The sequence below is a fragment of the Terrapene carolina genome, unplaced genomic scaffold (assembly GCF_002925995.2).
Source record: "Terrapene carolina triunguis isolate 2854851 unplaced genomic scaffold, T_m_triunguis-2.0 Scaffold558, whole genome shotgun sequence".
NCBI lineage: Eukaryota > Metazoa > Chordata > Testudines > Emydidae > Terrapene > Terrapene triunguis.
The window spans coordinates 13,765,336-13,786,340 of record NW_020664909.1 but is presented as its reverse complement, the minus strand read 5'-3'; the positions used below and the strand labels follow the sequence as shown (position 1 = coordinate 13,786,340).

The window sequence follows — 21,005 nt, the reverse complement described above, 5'->3', positions numbered from 1 at the left end:
ACAGGCCAGTCAGCCTCACCTCAGTCCCTGGAAAAATCATGAAACAGGTCCTCAAGGAATCAATTTTGAAGCACTTTGAGGAGAAGAAGGTGATCAGGAACAGTTAGCATGGATTCACCAAGGGCAAGTCATGCCTGACTAACTTAACTGCCTTCTATGATGAGATAACTGACTCTGTGGATGAGGGGAAAGCAGTGGACGTGTTATTCCTTGACTTTAGCAAAGCTTTTGATACGATCTCCCACAGTATTCTTGCCGGCAAGTTAAAGAAGTATGGGCTGGATGAATGGACTATAAGGTGGATAGAAAGCTGGCTAGATCATCTGACTCAACGGGTAGTGATCAATGGCTCCATGTCTAGTTGGCAGCTGGTATCAAGCGGAGTGCCCCAAGGGTCAGTCCTGGGGCCGGTTTTGTTCAATATCTTCATTAATGATCTGGAGGATGGCGTGGATTGCACCCTCAGCAAGTTTGCAGATGACACTAAACTGGGAGGAGTGGTAGATACGCTGGAGGGTAGGGATAGGATACAGAGGGACCTAGACAAATTAGAGGATTGGGCCAAAAGAAATCTGATGAGTTTCAACAAGGACAAGTACAGAGTCCTGCACTTAGGACGGAAGAATCCCATGCACTGCTACAGACTAGGTACCAAGTGGCTAGGCAGCAGTTCTGCAGAAAAAGACCTAGGGGTTACAGTGGATGAGAAGCTGGATATGAGTCAACAGTGTGCCCTTGTTGCCAAGAAGGCTAACGGCATTTTGTGCTGTATAAGTAGGAGCACTGCCAGGAGATCAAGGGATGTGATCATTCCCCTCTATTTGGCATTGGTATGGCCTCATCTGGAGTACTATGTCCAGGTTTCGGCCCCTCACTACAAGAAGGATGTGGAAAAATTAGAAAGAGTCCAGCGGAGGGCAACAAAAATTATTAGGGGGTTGGAGCACATGACTTATGAGGAGAGGCTGAGGGAACTGGGATTAGGGACACCATTCCTTACCCATCGTGGCTAATAACCATTAATGGACTTAACCTCCATGAATTTATCCAGTTCTCTTTTAAACGCTGTTATAGTCCTAGCCTTCACAACCTCCTCAGGCAAGGAGTTCCCCAAGTTGACTGTGTGCTGTGTGAAGAAGAACTTCCTTTTATTTGTTTTAAACCTGCTGCCCATTAATTTCATTTGGTGGCCCCTAGTTCTTGTATTATGGGAATAAGTAAATAACTTTTCCTTATGCACTTTCTCCACATCACTCATGATTTTATATACCTCTATCATATCCCCCCTTAGTCTCCTCTTTTCCAAACTGAAAAGTCCTAGCCTCTTTAATCTCTCCTCAGATGGGACCCGTTCCAAACCCCTAATCATTTTAGTTGCCCTTCTCTGAACCTTTTCTAGTGCCAGTATATCTTTTTTGAGATGAGGAGACCACATCTGTACGCAGTATTCAAGATATGGGCGTACCATCGATTTATATAAGGGCAATAATATATTCTCCGTCTTATTCTCTATCCCCTTTTTAATGATTCCTAACATCTTGTTTGCTTTTTTGACTGCCTCTGCACACTGCGTGGACGTCTTCAGAGAACTATCCACGATGACCCCAAGATCTTTTTCCTGATTTGTTGTAGCTCAGCGTGCTTTTCTTGTGCCTCCCTTTGTCTCTGCTTTCAGTTGCAAACACAGGAGTTAACTTCAAAAAAATTGCAGTTTCCTTCTCATTCAGCACTTCTGACACCATCTTGGGAGTCACTAAATAACAAACTAGTGAATGAGAAAGGAATAAAACTTTAATTAAACAAATTGGAGAGCTTCTGTAGTGAGCTGCTGCACACAGCCATGCAGTGTTCACAACCCCCACCTCCTGGGCACATTTCCAAATGTCTATGTTCATAATACTGTCCCTTATAAGGAAGCATCTCTAAATTATAATTTTCTACAAACATATCTCTACACTCATAACCCTCTTTCTTTAATAACCTAAATGCAGGGTCCTTATTTTTTTCTAAAAAAAGCTTTATTTTTCTCTAAAGCACTTTTAAAACTCTCATAATCTGCCTTATTTTCTAATTTATCTAAAAACACCTATAAACCTATTTTTTCTAACCTTCAAATACAAAAACACACACACAAAAACCACCCCTAACATTCCCCATTAAAAAAATGAAAAAAAAAAGTTTCAAAATGGCCAATCACACCAAAAATGTAAGGTCCAGATATGAGACAGAGGGCAGGACATAAATCATAAAAGGGGCAGAGAAACTGTCAAAATTATATTGTGATGAATGTTATTAAGTGGCTAATTACTTTCCTTGCTTGCTGATTGATGGTGGTACCTAGGGAGGAGCAGGTGGCCCCTGTATCCAAATACATTATTTGGCTGAATATCCCTCCTTCAGTGACCACATATACCATAGGTCTTCCCCTTTCATCCGGTGTTAGGCACACTACTGCCCCAGGATGCTGTACTGGAACAGGGGATTTTTCAAAATATAAAGAGTCTATGGGCACACGTCCTTTACAACATGTTAGTCCCTATTCTTGGGTTTTCCCTTCTTGGAGGTCCTCATTCAAGGTGGTTACCTCCGGCATCTCCTTAACCTTCTTTCTTGGTGAAAACATTCCACAATTGCCCTTTTCCCCCTCCATATTATTCAACGAAATATAATTAGGGTTACTTAATGTTTTTCATATTTTTACAAATTTCAAGACTAATACTGATTAATGATTTATCAACATATTTTGACTGCGCCGCTTCCTAAAAATTCACTTAGATTATGGGTCTCCTCAGGTATCCTGATCTAAAAGTGTCACCAAACAAGCATGATCTTATGCTGACACTGGAAAGATTAGGGGCACTCGGCTTCCCTATGCTACCTCCTTGAAGGGTGGGGGAGCTGTTGGTTCACGCTGCCTCATGGTCTGCTAACCTCCGGAGCAGCTCTACAGTGGATGATCCATCAATTTGATCCCTACTCTCATATTGTAACAGCCACTTCCAAATGAAATTCCTTAGTGAATTAGAGGGTTTCTACTGTTCCCTACTAAAATTTCTACTTTTATTTTCCCCATTCTGTCTACCTTGCTGGCTCCCTTTTCGCTGAGGATCATTATTAGTGAAAGTTACTGCTGATTCCTTTTCAAGCTTTTTCTTTGTGGGTGGAAATGCTTCCTTTTGTATTTTATATACAGCCTTTTCTACATTATCCACATCAGCGTCTGAATTACCACCGCTGTTTCTACTGCCAAGCCTAATTCCAGAACCAGTGTCCCCTCAGGTTGTGGTGCATTATGAACGGCCATTTTCTGTAGCTCTGCTAGGGTTTTTTTTCTATTTTAAGCTGTTAATTCTGTCATTTTGAGACCTAGCTGCGTACAGCGCTGCTGTGGTTGCTCCTGAAGAGCTTGTTCTTTCCTTGCTTTAACCTCAAGAATATCAGCTTTAAATTTCTTAAACTGCTCCTCTACCATTCCCGATTTCTGTTCTGAACAAAGGTGCTTTTCTTTATACTTTTTGAGGCTGGCTTCCAACTGTGTACAGTATGTTTGCTTGTCTTCCAGCTTAGCCTGTAGCCTGATTTAACTGAGTGTTTGCCTGATTTAACTCCTGCTGCTTATCTTGTCGCACATTCTGGGCTGTGTTTAAATGATTTTGAAGATTTGCCTTTTGAGTGGCTTCTAATGCTTATGAAAGCAGTAATTTAATCTTTATTTTTGAATTGGGTAATTTCTTCTGCGTGGCTGCAGTTTGAGCTGCCTGTGTTGAAGTAGTGGTTCTCAAATTGTCAGCCTCTGCTCTTAGAATAAAAACAGCAAGGAGTCCTTGTGGCACCTTAGAGACTAACAAATGTATTTGGGCATAACAAACTGATACAGACTAACATGGCTACCGCTCTGAAACCTGCTCTTAGAATGTCAGCTTCTGCTTTTAAGTTAGCTGCTTCTGCCTTTGAATTAGCTAATTCATTGTGACGCATGGCTAGAAAGGGTTAAACATCCTGCAAAATAAATAACCCTCAAAAGACATGTGAGGAAATAATGTTTGTGTTTTTGTGTATTTACATATGTATGAGTACGTGGACAATGTAATCAACAGTTCCTGTCTATGCTGTATTCTGATATCATTTAAATGAATTGTAAACACAGGACATCTTGCTATTCAGCTCTCTTTGAAATGTACTGTGAATGGTGATGGAAAAAGCAAATGGCCTTACGTTAATTCGTATAGCTAAGTACCGGGGTGATGGACCTCCTTCAAAGTCATCCTAATTACCTTTTGTTCCCCCAGGAAATCCCAACTCGTCAAAAGACATGAAACTGTATAAAAGATCCTTGGGTCCTGATTCTGTCATCTCAGATCTGCTTAGGCTTCATCAGGGGAAGTTTGAGTCACAAGACTGAGGTCCCAGTTATGCTGGTACGCCCTGAATGTGATATTTGGACATTGGACTATAAACTATGAGCTATTTCTGAAAGAACTATTTGCAACCACAAAGCTCACCATTTCTGCTATGAATCTGCACCTAAATGAATTGAACTCATGTCTGTATGCATATCGATCCTTTAACCACTTAATACTCTCTCTCTCTCTTTTGTTTTTTAATAAATGTTAGTTTAGTTAATAAGAATTGGCTGTAGCATGTATTTGGGTAAGATCTGAAACATTCATTAACCTGGGAGGTAACGTGTCCGATCCTTTGGGATTGGTAGAACCTTTCCTTTTATATGATGAAATAAGATTTACAGGAATTTTCATCATATTTGACGGGGGTACATGGATGGAGGCCTGAGGCTGGATCACTTTAAGGGAACTGTATTGTTTGGACTTCTGAGTAACCAGTAAGGTAATAAAGAAGCTGTTTTATGCTGGCTTGGTAAATCTAGGTATTGGAATATCCACCAGCTTTATGGGGATTGTCTGCCCCATTCTTTTCAGTTCACCCTAACTGAGTGACCACAGCTGGCTCCGCACTAGGACCCCGGTCACAATTTTCCTTTACTAACTTGTTTTCCTCTAATTATTGTATTCTTTCCATGAGATTATTTACTAATTCTTTTCCTTCCAATACCTCCTTCTGTGAGGTAACAATCTGGGTAGCCTGTGCCAGCACAGCAGCTCTCAGAGTGTCAACTTCTACTTTTAGATTAGCTAATTCTTCTAACTTTTTATCTCTTTTTTCTTTTTCCTCTTTTAAACACCTGTACACCTGCTTCTAAAGCCACTGCTACCATTTGTAATTCTTGTAAAGGAGCCTTTTTCTTTGCCTTTTTGTTTGGAGTCCCTGAAAAGGTTCCAAGAAAAAGTGAATCTTTCTCCGGCTTAACTCATTGATTCCATTGCTCACATAGCTCATGCTATGCACCAGGCCCGATAAAAGCACCAGGCTTCCAAGGACCATTCCCATATTTTAAAACAAAATCCTCTAATTCTGTTTTTCCAAACATTAATTCCAAATTACTGTGACCACTTGACTCTCCTTTCTTTTCTGTCATTTTGATGTTATTATACACACTTAGCCCTGGTCTACACTGGGGGGGGCAGAGGGGGGAGAGGAATCAATCTAAGTTACACAACTTCAGCTACATGAATAACGTAGCTGAAGTCGACATACTTAGATCAACTTACCGTGGTGTCTTCACCGCAGTGAGTTGACTGCTGCCACTCCCCCATCATCTCTGCCTGTGCCTCTCGCAGCACTGGAGTACAGGAGTCGACGGGAGAGTGCTTGGGGGTCGATTTATCGCGTCTAGACCAGACGCGTCTAGATCTGGCGGGTAGTGTCGACATACCCATAGACAGATACTAAGACCTGAGTCCTAAATTCCCTGAATAACTCACTGACTATGGTAGAAAAGTAGGTTGCGACCCTAGTTCCTACACTCCCCTCACTTGCGGGATTGTGATCATGGTCCTTATGAGATGAGTTATTGTGGGATCACTTGCAATCACTGGAACCACTCTTGGGGAATTACAACCATGACCACCTATGGTTTCCGTCCAGTTACAACCACTCTTGAGTCCTTATGGGACCTAACGCAATTGACCAGTCCCTGGTTCTTACTACTTGCTGTCACTCTTGGGGTTGTGTCTATGGTCCTGTAACAGGGCCTCCTCAGTCCTGTTTCTGTCTCCATCTACAAACCACGCAGAAACCCTTGTGCTGGTTCAACACCCTGTGCAGTTTATTTATAATTGAGTCCCACCATCTTCACAGCATACCAAGCACTTTTACAAGCAGTGAGAGAGCAATCTCTCTCTCCCTCTCACTGCCTGCTTTCCCCCTTTTCACTTCTTTCCTGTGCCTATTTGTGGACTCTGGCTAGTGGCTTAATTAGCCTTTCTGCCCTGCCCCACAAATTAGGCACAGGTCTGCCTCGTCAGCTCCAATCTGCTATGCCTGACTGGAGCTGCTGTAAACAGAGTGCTGACTCAGGGTTTCACACCTAGCCCTCTGTCACACACCTCCCCCCTATCTAACCACAAGGTTCTTCTTTCCCTGTGCTCTCTCTTCCTTTCTTGAAGATGGCTTCAAGAATACCTAGATAATTTCCTTTCTGAGGAGAAATGGTAAGTTCCTCCCTTCCTCTAAACCAGGGGGTCTCAAACTCAATTTACCTTAGGGCCAGTGCCAGTCCTCAAATCCTCTCAACGGGCCAATAATGTCACTCATGCTGCCCAGAACCTGCCCCCCAAAACTCCGCCCCCCACCTGCCTAAGGCTCTGGGAGGGAGTTTGGATGGGGGAAGAGGTCTGGGGTAGGGGACTGGGGTGCAGGCTCTGCGAGGGAGTTTGGATGAGGGAGGGGGTCTGGGGTGCAGGCTCTGGGATGGAGTTTGGGTGCTGTGTGCAGGCTCTGGGCTGGGGCAGGGGGTGGGGGTGCAGGAGGAGGGGGTGGGTTTGCAGGCTCTGGGAGGGAGGAGGGGGGAGGGGTGCAGGCTCTGGGAGAGAGTTTGGGGGTGGGAGGGAGTGTGTGGGAAGGGGGAGGGGGTGCAGGCTCTGGGAGGGAGTTTGGGAGCTGGGGTGTGTGAGGAATGGGTGCAGGCTCTGGGAAGGGGTCAGGAGGTGCAGCACTTACCTGGGGCTCCAAGGCGGTGCGGGCCAGGAGGCCTCCATGTGCTGCTGCCCCCAGGCACCGCCCCTGCAGCTTCCCATTGGCCGCAGGGGTGCTTGGGGCAGGGGCAGCGCGGGGAGGCACAGCCCCGCCCTGGGGCCACAGGGAGGGGCCGGCAGCCACTGGAGTGAGCAGGCAGACACTGCTCAGCTCCGCTGCACTGCCGGAGCCCCGGGCCATTGTAAATTGCCTGTGGGGGGTAAGCGCCTGGGGGCGGCAGGTGGGTCAAAGGAGAGACCCGGCCCCAAAACTGCTGAAGCCCCATGGGCCACATTGGGGAGGTTTGCGGGCCACAGATGGCCCACGGGCCACGAGTTTGAGACCCCTGCTCTAAACGCTAAACCACATTCAGCAAGAAACTTGCCAATTACCACAATACACCTTAAAACTTCCTTCAAGTAGGCAGTTTGTGTTAGAAGCAGCCATACCATCTCCCTATCAATGTGATTCTTGCCTTGCAAATGGGCTAGCTATGCAACCTGGCTAGTCAAGTAACCAGGGCATTATGATGTTCTACATTGTTTTCATAACAAGTCTTCTCTCCTTTTTTCCAGTTGGAAAAGCCAGGGGCTACAAAGGGGCTAAGATTGTTAGCCGAGGAAAAGAGTTTGCACATGAAACAGAATACCGTTCCTGTGGATTTAGAATACATCAAGCCAGGCCTCTGATAATGCGCTCCATTGGGTCGTTTTTATTCAAAAAGAAGAGACGAGAGAGAGATCTTTTCTGACGTTTATACTGCTGCTCAGAAGCTATAAATTTGTCATTGTGACTCTGAAGATAGAGCAGAGCTTTCTCAATACATTGGGTGTGAAACTCCTCAGCTATCAAAGCAGGCCATTGAATTGGATATTGTTCAACAGTAATGGCAACATTATTCTCTTTATCACTACGATTCTCTTTGCCTTCTGTACAGTGGTAGGAAAAATGGGTCATCATTTTCAGTATCACTTTTGTCCTGGATTTCAAGAACGCTTGCCTTTTCTTCTGCCCTCTCCTGAGGGAACAAGTTCACATGTATATATATCTTCCCTTTGATTATCATTTCTGAGAGAGACTGTCCAGCTTCTTTGGAAGATGATTCTGAAGTAGTACTAGCAAAGAAATAGTAAGTTTTGGTAATTTGTTTACAGTTTTCTCTCTTTCTAACTTAGTTTTCCTTTTCGCTGCTCCACTTGGGAATTAAAACAATACTAAAGAAGTATTGGGCAGTGCTGCAATTAGCAGCCAGTGATTAGCGCTTCCAATTCACACCCCCATCGCCAGCAACTGAAAATCTGAAAAAAATTAAACTTTAACTGAAAGCTTAAGAACAAAATCAGTGTCAGCAAGGGGCATCTATGTTTTTAGTTGTTTTTCTTTTCTTTTTAGTGTTAGTGTACATATAATGAAATCTCCCTTGTATATAGTCTATATGTGATGGATTGGAGGCCTCCCAGAAAAGCAGAGGCTTCAGGGGTGCAGTCCCCTCAGCCCCCCTTTAATCCAGTATTGTGTGGTTAGGACATAAAAAACGTGTGTTCGTGCAACAAGGTGAGCCAATCCTTGCCTTGAGGCCAAAGATATGAAAATGAGCAAGTCTGGGGGCAGTGTGGGTGCCAATCAGCTGGAACCCTCTTGTAGCAACTGGGAGAGGATAATGATCACAGATATGAGACCTTTCTCAAGGTTCCAGCAGCCCTTACTTGATCATTCATTTGGACTCTTAATCCTTTACTTGAAGCATTTAAATACCTCTTTGGGCTGGGGAGAGGGTTCTAAAAATGTGCTATGGATTTAAAATGAGGCTGGAAGCATGACAGGAGCAGACGGAGTTTATAGCTCATACACAATTCAGAGAAATTGCCAATTCAAATTCTCTGTCTGGATGATCTGCCAGGAGAGAGACAGGAGCTTCTCCCAACCAATAGGGATGGAAACGTGTATCCTAACTCATGAGATCACTATTGCTATGCCTCCTTAGCTGCTCCTAAACAATCAGGTTCTGAATTGTGCCTATCCCAAGCCACTCCCAAGCTAAAGGACCTGCATGCAGCAAAGTCTGGAGAAGGAGAACCATCCTAGGAAGCAGAGAAGTACCTGTTGATAGTGGGGGTGGGGAGGAGGGCAGAGTGAGGGAGACACTACAGAGCATGATACACTGAGATTTCAGCAAAAAGAGAGACTCCCTTTAGGGAGTGTGTAACAAAGAAGCAGGTAGGTGTATGCCACGCTGCAATGTTAGCTATAGACATGGGCGATGGGTAAGTCTGCGAGTCTTTCACTCAGGTCACAGAAGTCATGGATTCCATGACTTTCCGGGACTTCTGCAGCAGTTGGTGCAGCTGACCCCAGGGCCACCTGAGCAGCTGGGGCAGCCCCGGGGCCAGACACACTGGCTGCTGCTTGGGTGGCCCCAGGCAGTTGGTCCCAGGCACTGCCCCAGAGAAGCAATCCGCAAGCAGCAGTGGTACCCCGGCAGCAGCAACAGAGCCCCAGGACGCTGCTCCCCCAGCCGCTGAGCTGGCGGCAGGGCTCTGGGGAGCTGCCGTGCACCCGGAGCAGGGGTGGGGCCCCAGAGCACCTCCCCAGCAGCAGCAGGGCCCCAGAGCATCCCCCCAAAAGAGCAGCAGCATCCACTGGAGCGTCCCCCCCAGAGCAGTAGTGTCCGCGGAAGCGCCCCCACCCCCAGCACCTAAGATTTAGTTAGGGTTATTTTTAGTAAAAGTCATGGACACATCAGGGGCTGTGACTTTTTGTTTACTGTCTGTGACTTTTACTAAAAATACCTGTGAGTAAATCTTAGCCTTAGTGATGGGTGAACCACAGGCTCAAGGAGGCTAGCCCCCAGACTGGCCCTCCCCTTCTGCCCAAGCCCCTGCCCCTCCTGCCCTGCTTCTCCCGCCAAAGCCCAGAGGCTCCCGCCCGAGGCCACCAGCCCCAGAGCACCGGTGCCCCCAGCCCCCGAGCACAAGGTGGGAAGCCCCACAGCCTCTAGCCCTGGAGTGCCAGGTGCCTGCCATGGCCCCAGCACCCTCAGCCCTGGAGCCCCAGGTGGCGCAGCCCCAGTGCCTGGGGGCACCCCAGCGCTGGGGACCTCAGCCACCCCAAGTTCCAACCACAGGCCGGCCGCCCCAGCCCCAGCACGCTTCCCAGAAGAGGAGCAACCTGCCTGGGCTTGGGGGCAAGAGGCAAGCAGGAGGAGGCCTTGGGGTGGAGTGTGGGCGTGCCCACGTGGGGTGGTTTGGGGAGGCATTGCCTTCCCCCGCCTACAGTATGTACCTCCTATGGCTATAGTTCTGGGATAATCAGCTTTTGGCTTTCTCTGAACATTCCAAAGGCGAAAAGGAAACCTCAATCATTTGGGGATTTCTCTGGTCCCTTCCCCTTGGCTAGCTTGGTTTTTCTGATTGACTGTTCCTTGCTTACAAAAAGAGCAGGGTAGCCTGATTCTCAGCAACAGCTTAGGACTCTCTCAAACTCATGATTTGGGTAGGGGAAGCAGCTCTCTTCACTGTGCTTTCAAAACTTACTAAGCATCATGGGTAAGATAATTGTAGTTTTTTAGGTGATTTATGAAAGCAGATGGGATTGGGCTGGGATGTGCGGGAAGATGGAACGAGAAACAGACAAGATGACCTAACCTTTTACTTTTACCTGGTTCTTCTCTTGCTGAGTACATGTTTGCAGTTCATTACTGCTAAAATGAATACACTTGTAATATTTTAAACTAGGGGGAGTTGCAGGTCTTTGTCTCTTTCCCTTGTTCTCTTCAGCAGTTCCTTTGCTGTGCTGATTTTGTTGGAAGCAGCAGTGCTTTTGTCCTTCATGCACCTTGTGCTGCATTGCAGCTGAGTGCTCCATAGATGACTTAATCTCTGCACTTTACTTCAGTGTGATACCGATGCTCAGTAGCTCCAAATCAGCTCTACTGCATAGCCTGCCTCCTGGCTCATGTTCGCTTCCTGGTGTTTCTCTAAAATAGTTCCTCCCAAAACTGATGTTCCCCCCTCCAGGCTCTGTCTGTGCAGATTGTATATATAGGAAATGCTGCAATCTGACAGGTCTGATTCGCACAGTTTCCTTCAGTCCTTTTACAGAAGTGTTCTGAAATGGGGAATGGCCATTTTAACAGCCTCTGAGATGCTGTATTATAAAAAGTGTCAGCTGGGGCAAAACTGTGTCTAAGTCCTTTGGCTGAGTAATTGAAATAGGAATAGTTCAAACTGTGTTTCATCCACATTTCTGTTCCCTTCTAAATCTATCGTTTTTCCTGACTTGCTTCCTCAGGAGCAAGAAGAGATGGAAGCAGAGGAGCAGGAAGAAAACTGTCAGTTTGATTTGGAGAAGATGAAGGTCACAGAGGGAGGAAATATGGTAAGCAAAAGGCCTACTCAGTCTGGTAGACCTACACATCAGGAACAAAAGGTAGAAGAGTAATGTTGTCTTGTGGTTAATACGTGGGACTGGAAGAAAGGGCATCTGGATTCTATTCCCAGCTCTACCACAGATTCTGTGATATTAGGCAAGTCACTTAATCTCCCTGTGCCTCTGTTTCCCATCTGTACATTCGGGAGGATACTTGCCAAACTCACAGAGGAATTGAGGCTTAATTTACTGTCTGAAATTCTTGAGTTTTAAATTACTTTATACGAGCAAAATGTTGTTGAGCTGTTCAGTTCTAAAATGATGATTGTGCATGAACTCATGTAATTCTGTATACATCTGTCCTGTGGTCTGGGTGACATAGTGAGCTTTTACATGATGCATTTTACATCAGGCCACTTAGTTGCCTAAGTATGGATTTAATAGTCTAATTTTTGGCACCTTAAAAAAAAAACTTGGCTGTATTTTCTAGAGGTTTGCCCTGTCTAGTTTCAAATGATGGGGCTTTTGCCACTACCTTTAGCAAGCTAATTTGCATTCTAATAAACAATTACGGATAGTCAGCCTAAATTTGCCTTTTATCCCTCTCATCATTTTACTCTCATTCATACCCTTGGGTCCAGATTAGATCATTCCTTTCCCTTCTTGTGAGTGCTATGATTATGAGATCTAACACTCGTCCTCCTTTTGCTGTCACTTTCATTTTTTAATATTCTTTCCTGTCTCTCTGGACATTTCATACAGCTCTAGTTTTAAGAGACTCACCTGATTCTGGATTTTGTTACAAATGTGAAACTCAGGCCAGGCCCTGTAGGGGAGGAATGGTGTCTAGTGGGGAATGGGTAATTGGTTTTATCTATCATCTCTATTAAAGATTTTGAAGGAGTAAACAGCATGTTCATGAAACTTGATGTCAAAGAGTACACCTCCTCTGTAGCATCCTCTGCTGGCCAGGGATGGCTCTGCCGCACCCTGCCTCAGTTTCCCCTTTACAGGTTCCCAGGAATAATCCCTAGAGGCATATGTCCAATAACCACACCTCTTCTTGGTGACTGGGTTATTAGCATAAAATAAATCCAAAGTGAAATCGATCCTCACCCCTTCATTCCCTGTGGAGAGATGTGATGGGGAGGTTTCAAACTCATCTTGGGACAAGAGACTGTCTGTCCTCTCCAGCCACTCTCCTCATAGGGGTGGATGGGGGTGAGCTCCAGGAAGGAGTTGGAAACAATCTTTTTTCTGTCCATGAGACTCCTACTGCTAGCCCCCTGTGGATTGGCTGGGTGATTCCCCATCCCAATCACTCTGGGGCAGGTGTGTTGCAAATACTAGAGAAAATAGAAGTACTCAAGGGGAAAAACAAAAGTTAAATAGATCTTGGGAGGGGAGAATAACCAAAACTGCAGTATTCAATGGGAGGGAGAAACCTGGAAAACAGAAAGGCCTAAAGAGCCATAAAGTGAGAAGATGCAAATAAGACATACATTTGGACTATCAGATGGCAGCATAATAGGCCAGTGCAATTATAAATGACTCACACACACACAAAAGTGGCACAGATCAGGAAGGCAATAATTCCTCTGTCTCTGATGCAGCTGCATCAGGAATACTGAAGTCAGTTCTGTTATAGGCCACACTCAGCCTGACCTGGGGCCAGTTCAGCACCCTGAGGTCTTCCCTAACTTGTCACCTGGCTGCAATTGCCCGGGTGGCTGCCCGTATGCAAAATAACGAGGGCATTCCAACCATTCCCTTTTCTGCCTTCACCCAGCCTGCCCCAAAACATCCCTTGCACAGAGGGGTGCTGTCGAGGCTGCCACACAGGGTTTCCCGTGCCAGGGATACTCCTGCGGCAGGGAGCTTTACAGCCCACTTGGATTGGCTCAACTTGGGCAACAGAGCTGAATCCGGTCCCTGATTACCAGAAAGGTATCAAGGAATTAGAGTTCAGAGGAAAGCAACAAAAATGTTCACGGGTCTGGCGGGCCTTGACCAAGGGAAGCTAAAAAGTGCCACTATGGAGGGGAGACAATTTTCTACAAGTATTTGAAGGGTGCAAACACGGAGGAGGCAGAGGAATTATTTAGGTAGGCACAGGGGAGTATTTCTATGAGCGATGAGATGAAAAAAGGGAGAAATTTAGTATGAATATCAGAAAAGACAGTCTGAGAGACCTACTAGGATGTGGAATAATGTCCCAAGGGAAATGGTAGGGGTACCGTCGCTTGGAACACTTAAAACTACACTGAACGGTGCACTATTGTTCTGTAGGGAGCAATCTTGCTCTGGCAGAGGGATAGACTTAGGGTGACCAGACAGCAAATGTGAAAAATCGGGATGGGGGATGGGGTGGGGGGGTAATAGGAGCCTATATAAGAAAAAGACCCAAAAATTGGGACATCTGGTCACCCTAGATACACTAGACATGACATAACAGATCTGTTTCACTTCCAACTTCAATAATTCTATGACAGGCTCATGAACCTTTCAAAGGTACTTGGGCCGACTTATGATTCCACCATTCACACTTGTCACAGGGTTCGATACAAGACCAGGTGAAATTCAATGATTTCCACTAACTTCATGTTGAGAATTTAGGTTTCTTGGAAACCAAAACCCAATTGGAAGGAGGGAGTGGTTAATAATTCTAAGGCTGAAAGGGAGGAAATTGTTCATACAAAATAAAAACTCATTCTGTTCCTCTTCCACTTATTTTCTTGCTTGTCTGCTGCATCAGACACACCATGCTAGTCTTGTGCAGGCACAGTACAAGGATCCTACCCACAGTGTTGGAAGGACTTTTTATTCTGCCTCTGCTCCTTGCCCTGTGACTGAGTGGTCGGATTGTTGTAGGCCAACAGGCACTGAGTAGGAATTCTTGTTTCAGATGCTGATGACCTTCGATGAGGTGGCTTTGTATTTCTGCGAGGCACAGTGGAGCCTCTTGGATGAAGAGCAGAGGGAAATCTACAAGGATGTAATGCAGGAAAATTATGAGACTCTGATCTCCCTGGGTACAACTCTCATATATGTAAGAAGCTGTGCAGTCTCTGAAGTGTCTATGGTCAGCTTCTGCTCAGTGTCCTTCCCTGCCCCCTTAGAACTAGAAAATCAGTCCCTATGGTACCCAGAATCAATGCAAGAACAGACCATCCTCTCCCTACCAATTCCCTGTCAAAGGAGGATTCTGAAATACAGCAGTGGAGCTAATTCCCAGAGCTTTCTATTGGGATAGAATAGCGGGATAGACTAGATACGACGTAACAGATCTGTTTCACTTACTCTCACCGTTGTATTACCTACTAAGACTGGCTTTGTCTTTGCAAGGGGAAAATTCCTGTGGGAAGAGCCATAGGGTTCATTCTTGAATACAAAACCAGAGTCTCTCTGCAGGCTTAGAAATGGGCAAGTGATTTAATTTTTTACACTGTGTCAGTTGTCTTATTTTCCTGTGTGTAGAGATCCCTGATTCTCCTTCAGAGATTACAACACATCTCCCAACAGTTACTTACTCTTCCAGCAGGACTCGTGACAATGTTCTCTCTACTTGGATTACACCCTTGCCTCTAGTAAAACAATGTGGGCTTATAAAAATCATGACCATTCTTTGTGACGAGCACTCAAACATTAGCCAGCTGTTAACACATCTTTTCCAATGACCAGGATTTCCGATTCCCAAGCCTGAGATGATAGCCCAGGTGGAAAGAGGGGAAGAGCCATTTGTCCCAGATCTCCAGCACTCTGAGGAAACGGAGATCCTGATGGTCGACTGCACGGGTGAGGCAACGAGTGAAGTAAAAAGCTGGGATTCTAATAATAATGTCTCTGCTCTCTTTCATCTTGTTAGCTGATGTGCGATGGCCGAGTCTGTGTCCTGTTGTCCATGTGCAATAGCAAAAAGAAAATGTCATGATTCTTACCCTGAATCATGGAAACAAACCTGATAATCAGTTTCATTATATAGTCACAATATCAAGTTCTATGCTTACACCATTTCTAATAAAAAAAAAAACCAGCTTAACGTCTCTATTAGAAAAGAGAATGATTTGATTTACCAAAGATTAAAAATAAGTTAGCTGTCTGATTCTCCCATGGTGGTCATGGATGGCAGTAGGATAGGTGTCTCGAAGTGGTAAAGCAAAAAAAAATAATAATAAAATAAAATAAAGGGGGTGGGTGTACAGTTAGCTAATTTTGGTCTTCTGAGGAAAAAAGCTGCTGCCCTGCTACCACATCCCGTGATCTATAGCAGAATTTTATTTGTTATATCTTTGTGCATGAGTCCTTGAATCTTTATCCAAGAATTTAACCACTATTCCCTTCACAGAGTTGATTAGCCTGCAAAAGTAAACATTGTTGGCAGAACTATCCATTTTAGATTCTCTTTATGCTCTCTCCATATCCCATTATCTCTTCCCCCTTGGCTGCTTACTCCTTCTCAGGGTCTCTAGGTCTCTTGTCTCTTCCCCCTCACTCCTCTTCTCTCCTCCCAAAGAACCACAGACTTAAGTTACATTTCTCAAACAAGAACCACAGATAGGTGCGAACTGGGTTTGGAAGTGAACGAAGGAGCATTCTTGCCCCTTCCTGCAGTGCACCGTAGGAGTCATTTAGTACAGTTCTGCCTTTGTTTGGCTGCCTCCATCATTCTTCCTCTTTCTTGTTTCCTCTGCTTTCCCTTGTCTCCTGATCTCCATTGCACTCTGGCACAATCTGATTGATGCTATTTATCCCCGTCAGCCCTAGAACCTAATTCTAGCTCCTACAACCCTTCCTTGAAAAGGCCTGAGTGATATCTAGACCTCCTCCTCTACAACCCTGATCCATTCCGATCCCTCTCCTACCCATTTCCAGAACCCCAAAAAATCCCTTTATTGGCCAAACTTCTTATTCCACTGTCCCGCATCCTGCAAACAGAACCTTAACCCTTGCCAGATGCCCTACAACCTTCTCACAGGAAGGCCTGATAGCTAGGCCTCCTTCACCACAAACCTAATCCATTCCCTGTCCCACCCATCCACAGGTTTCAAAAGTTTCATCTGTCCACCCTGCAAGCCTTTGGAGAGAGAGATTCTTCTTCCATTTGCAAACCACGCTAATGATTGGGTTGAACTTTGAAGATTTTTCTTTAAGGAAACAGCATAGGAGACTCAGGGTGGGATCCACTAAGGGACTTAGGTGTTGTAATGCTGAGTGTCACAGCACCTAACTTTTAGGCGCCTAGAAAAAAAATACAGGAACAACACTGTGACCCACATAGCCTGAATTAGGCACCTTGGTTCCCTGTACAATGACTGAGGAGAGCTAGGTGCCTAAAAATACGATCCACAAAAGCTAGCAAGCTAGGTGTGGACTCACCTAATCTAGCCAAAGGGAAATGCTGACCAGAAGGGTGTGTACTAAGCTTCACTCTTCTCTGAGACACCTAAGTCCAGGGAGCAGGGAGGCGCCTATATGTGCTTAGTGATCCACGAACAGGAACCAGCCACGTAGAGTCAAGTTGCTTAGGCGCCTAAGCTGCTTCTTGAGGGAATGCATTAGGCTCCTGCCTCGCTCTACACAAAATGGCCAGAGGAGGCGGCATTGGTGGTGCCCACCTTACAACTTTTAGGTCAGTGATTAGAGCACTCACCAGGGATGTGGGAGACCTAGGTTTAGTTCTCCCCCCTCAGGCAGGCTAGGGGGAGAAAATTTGAACAGGAGTCTCCTACCTCAGGAGAGTGCTCTAACCACTTGGCTATGGGATATTCCGCTGTAGGGCTCTCTCAGCCTCTCCTGTGGAAGCTGTTCCACTGTGGATAAATAATTAAAGTGACTGGAGCAGGGAGCCTGGACCCAGTGTCTCCCACCTACCGGTGGGTGCCTTAATTCTAGTCTACAGAGTAATTTCATTCTCTCCGGCCCCAATGACTGGATCCAAAGTTCAGGAGCTGCTTGTCCAGTTTGCTTCAAACCTGGTAGAAAACTTCTACCTCAATCGCTGATCAAACCTCCTAATTTTGAGGCCAATTTGACTTTTTTGTGAATTCTTGGCCTGGATGCCAAAATTGAGCTAATGATGGACCCCAGTTTCTGCTTTCTCTGTAGAGATTACCATCACTCCCTAATAAAACTGAAAACTGATTCCATTACAAATTGCTTCTGGCTGTCACCACTCCCAAGTTCATGTTTTGAAGACTGTGAATTGTGCATTCACACAGGCACAGAGAACACGTAGTGGGGAGTCAGGCAGTAACAGGACACCACTCATTTATGTGTGGCGGGAATGGAATGAAAGAAAGGTGCTGATTTTTATTTTTTAAGCAGATGAAGACAGAGAGCACTTAACATTCAGACCTGTCCCACATCGCTGCAGTGTGGTGCACATATGGTCATCTGTCAGTGGGGTTTTGGGGTGATTTTTTTGCACTCAGAGAAGGAAAGAAAGGGATAAGGAGTGGTACCTCGGATCCAGAAAAGGAGATGGTTTTCTTAGACATTCGCTGTATTAGAAAAGGGACGTCATGTCACTGAAGGATGGATGGATTATGAAGTGTCCGTTTTGAGAGAAACTAATTTATAAACAGGCTCCCGTAGTGGTATAAGTAGGCATCATACGCCATCCTTAACACAGCATGCTTCCCCTGCCATGGAGGATAAGTTCACCAATGGCTACCAGCCAAGATGGTCAATGATGCAACTCCATGCTCTGGGTGTCCCTAAGCCTCTGACTGCCAGATGCTAGGACTGGATGACAGGGGATGGATCCTGTGATAATTACCCTGTTCTTCATTCCTTCTGAAGCACCTGGCATTGGCCACTGTCAGAAGACAGGATACTGGGCTAGATAGACCATTGGTCTGACCCAGTATGGCCGTTCTTACGACAATTTCCAGATTCTGCTCCCAACCTGGGACTGGGCTTTGTCACCTAACTCAAATCTATGACAAGTCTCAGCCTAAACTTCATTGCTGAGCTCCGCAGTCCTTAGGGTTTCCATCCAGGACCACCTCTTTTCTAGTTCCCTTTCTCTACAGAACTAGAGGTCTGTCGCATCTTACGCGCATTTAACATGCGTGATTTCAGCTTTGCGCGGTCGGCAAAAAAAAAAAAAAAAGAAAAATAATTTTAATACTGTACTTGTAGTGCGGGCGATTCCGCCCGCCATTCAACTCAATGTAATTTTGACTATACGCGGTTTTCGCTTTACGCGCTAACCGCAGAATGGAACCCCCGCGTAAGATGAGACTCGCCTGTATTCCAATCTACTGTACACAGTGATAACCTAGGCAGAGTCAATGAGTTTACCTGCTACAATGATTCAGTAGAATTCCAGCAGTTGTGTGCTGAGTTCTAATACCTACTAATAAGGTGAGTCAAGAGGAGAGAGTCCTGCCACCCCTGCTAATAATACAGTGCAGGGGCTGTATATGGGAATGCATACGAAAGGGAGCACACACCTCCTGTCCAGCTGCCATTCAATACTGCATGGTACTCAGGAGTTATCAGTCATGGCTTTCCTCTGATTCTAACTGATTTTTAGCAAAAAAAATCTCTTTTACTTGTGTGTTTATTCATATGGGGCAGAGGGCGGGTTAATGGGCGTAACTGCCATTCCAAGTCTTTCCCCAAAAAAGAAGAAAAATATTCTGGTCTCAGCCTTGGGATGATAGCGCTGGGGAGCCCAAATGTCACAAAAATAATGCAAGGCAAGTTCCTTTTGTGTAGTCCAAATGTCCAGAAACAATCAAAACCAGGAACAGTCTCACTGGGATTGCAGTCTCTGTCAGTGGCATAGACCTCAGTTCAGGGCATGCGATTTATTCATCAGTCACTACTCTTCCCCAGACTGGCTTGGAGTGTGGGGGAAACTACAAATCTGCTAGTCTTCCTTCTTAGGACCCCTTCTCCCCCCAGAGGGCTCTGCTTCTGTCTTACTGGCTTTCCTCACTCAGACACAGCTGTCAGTTCCTCCTCTCAGCAGCTAAATGAATTCCAATGCTGGGAGCTCAGGTAACCTCCTTTCTGCCCAGCAAAGGGGATTAATCTCTCTTCCTGATTCCCTCAGGGCAGGTACATATACTTTGTCACAGGGAAATGGAAGCTGATCTGATCCCTTGGTCCCTTCTGAGGGCCAGGGTATTCAACTCTGGATATCTTTAATGTATTCAGTTCTCTGGATTTGTGAAGAAATCTGTTTGCAGTTCCCCCTTTCCAATGTTCCCTTTCTCTCAAACATGGGGATTTAATCATCCCTGGATTCTCCTTTTATTGCAGGAAACTATGGGATTCTGCAGGAAGGTCCTGATGAAGAAATGGAGCAGCCTAGAACATTATCAGGCAGCAGGTCCAAAGAGAATATTTCCCAGAGTCCTGAGGAGAGAGACACCTCTAATGGTAAGCACATCTGTGGAGAAGACAGGCTGACCACCTGCACTGAGTGTGGGAAGAGCTTCAGTCGGAGCTCATACCTTGCTGCACATAAGAGAACCCACACAGGGGAGAGACCCTTCCAATGCGCTGAATGTGGGAAAAGGTTCACCGACAGATCAACTTGCAACCGGCACCAGAGAACCCACACCAGGGAGCGGCCCTACAGTTGCAAAGTGTGCAGGAAAAGCTTCGGCTTCAGATCGGCGCTCAGCAAACACTTGAGAACCTATACAGGGGAAAGGCCATGCAAATGCATTGAGTGTGGGAAGAGCTTCAGAGACAGCTCCGCCCTCGTCGAGCACCAGAGGATGCACAGTGGGGAGCGGCCCTATGTGTGCAGAGAGTGCGGGAAACGCTTCCAGCGGAACTCGCATGTCACTAAACACCAGAGAATCCACACAGGAGAAAAACCCTTTACATGTGAAGAGTGCGGGAAAGGGGTCACAGAAAGTTCATACCTTACTAACCATCAGAGAATCCACACTGGGGAGCGCCCCTTCACATGCAGGGTATGCGAGAAGAGCTTCAATCACAGCTCCACTCTCTTCAAACATCAGAGGACCCACACAGGGGAGAGACCCTTCACATGCACTGAATGTGGGAAGGGCTTCCGTGGGAACTCAGCCCTTACTCAGCATCTGAGAATGCACACGGGAGAGAGACCCTACGCCTGCAGGCTTTGCAAGAAGAGCTTCAGTCGGAGCTCACATCTCGTTGCACATCAGAGGATCCACATAGGGGAGAGACCCTTCCCATGCACTGAGTGTGGGAAAAGGTTTGCAGAGAGTTCCATGTTCATGCAGCACCAGAGAACTCACACTGGGGAGCGGCCCTACGGCTGCAGAGTGCGGGAAGAGCTTCAGGTTCAGTTCCACACTCACCAAACACCGGAGAACTCACACAGGGAACAGGCTGTGCAAACGCACCCAGGGCAGGAGGAGCTTGAGAGATGCCTCCTTCCCCATGGAGCACCAGAGAATCTACAGCAGGGAGTGGCCCTATGGGCGTGGGAAGCACTTCCAGAGGAGTTCGGACATCACTAACCACCAGAGAATCCACATGGAAGGTAGTCCCTATAAACATGAAGAGAGTGGGAAAGGGTTTGCAACAAGCTC

General features: G+C 46.0%; 1 protein-coding gene across 1 annotated transcript; it reads left to right on the top strand.

Moving 5' to 3' along the window:
• The first annotated feature begins 11,394 nt into the window (after positions 1–11,394).
• Positions 11,395–20,933, top strand: LOC115271347 (zinc finger protein 135-like). The gene is made up of 4 exons (XM_029913255.1): positions 11,395–11,469; positions 14,366–14,492; positions 15,142–15,255; positions 19,735–20,933. The coding sequence occupies exons 1-4, from the start codon at positions 11,395–11,397 to the stop codon at positions 20,931–20,933; spliced, it is 1,515 nt and encodes a 504-aa protein (XP_029769115.1).
• Positions 20,934–21,005: the final 72 nt, after the last annotated feature.

Excerpts from the sequence above, each read along its gene's own strand:
- LOC115271347 (XM_029913255.1), top strand. The coding sequence starts at position 11,395 with ATGGAAGCAGAGGAGCAGGAAGAAAACTGTCAGTTTGATTTGGAGAAG. Across the intron at positions 11,470-14,365 it reads TCACAGAGGGAGGAAATATG|ATGCTGATGACCTTCGATGA; the intron begins GTAAGCAAAAGG and ends TTCTTGTTTCAG. Across the intron at positions 15,256-19,734 it reads CCTGATGGTCGACTGCACGG|GAAACTATGGGATTCTGCAG; the intron begins GTGAGGCAACGA and ends CTTTTATTGCAG.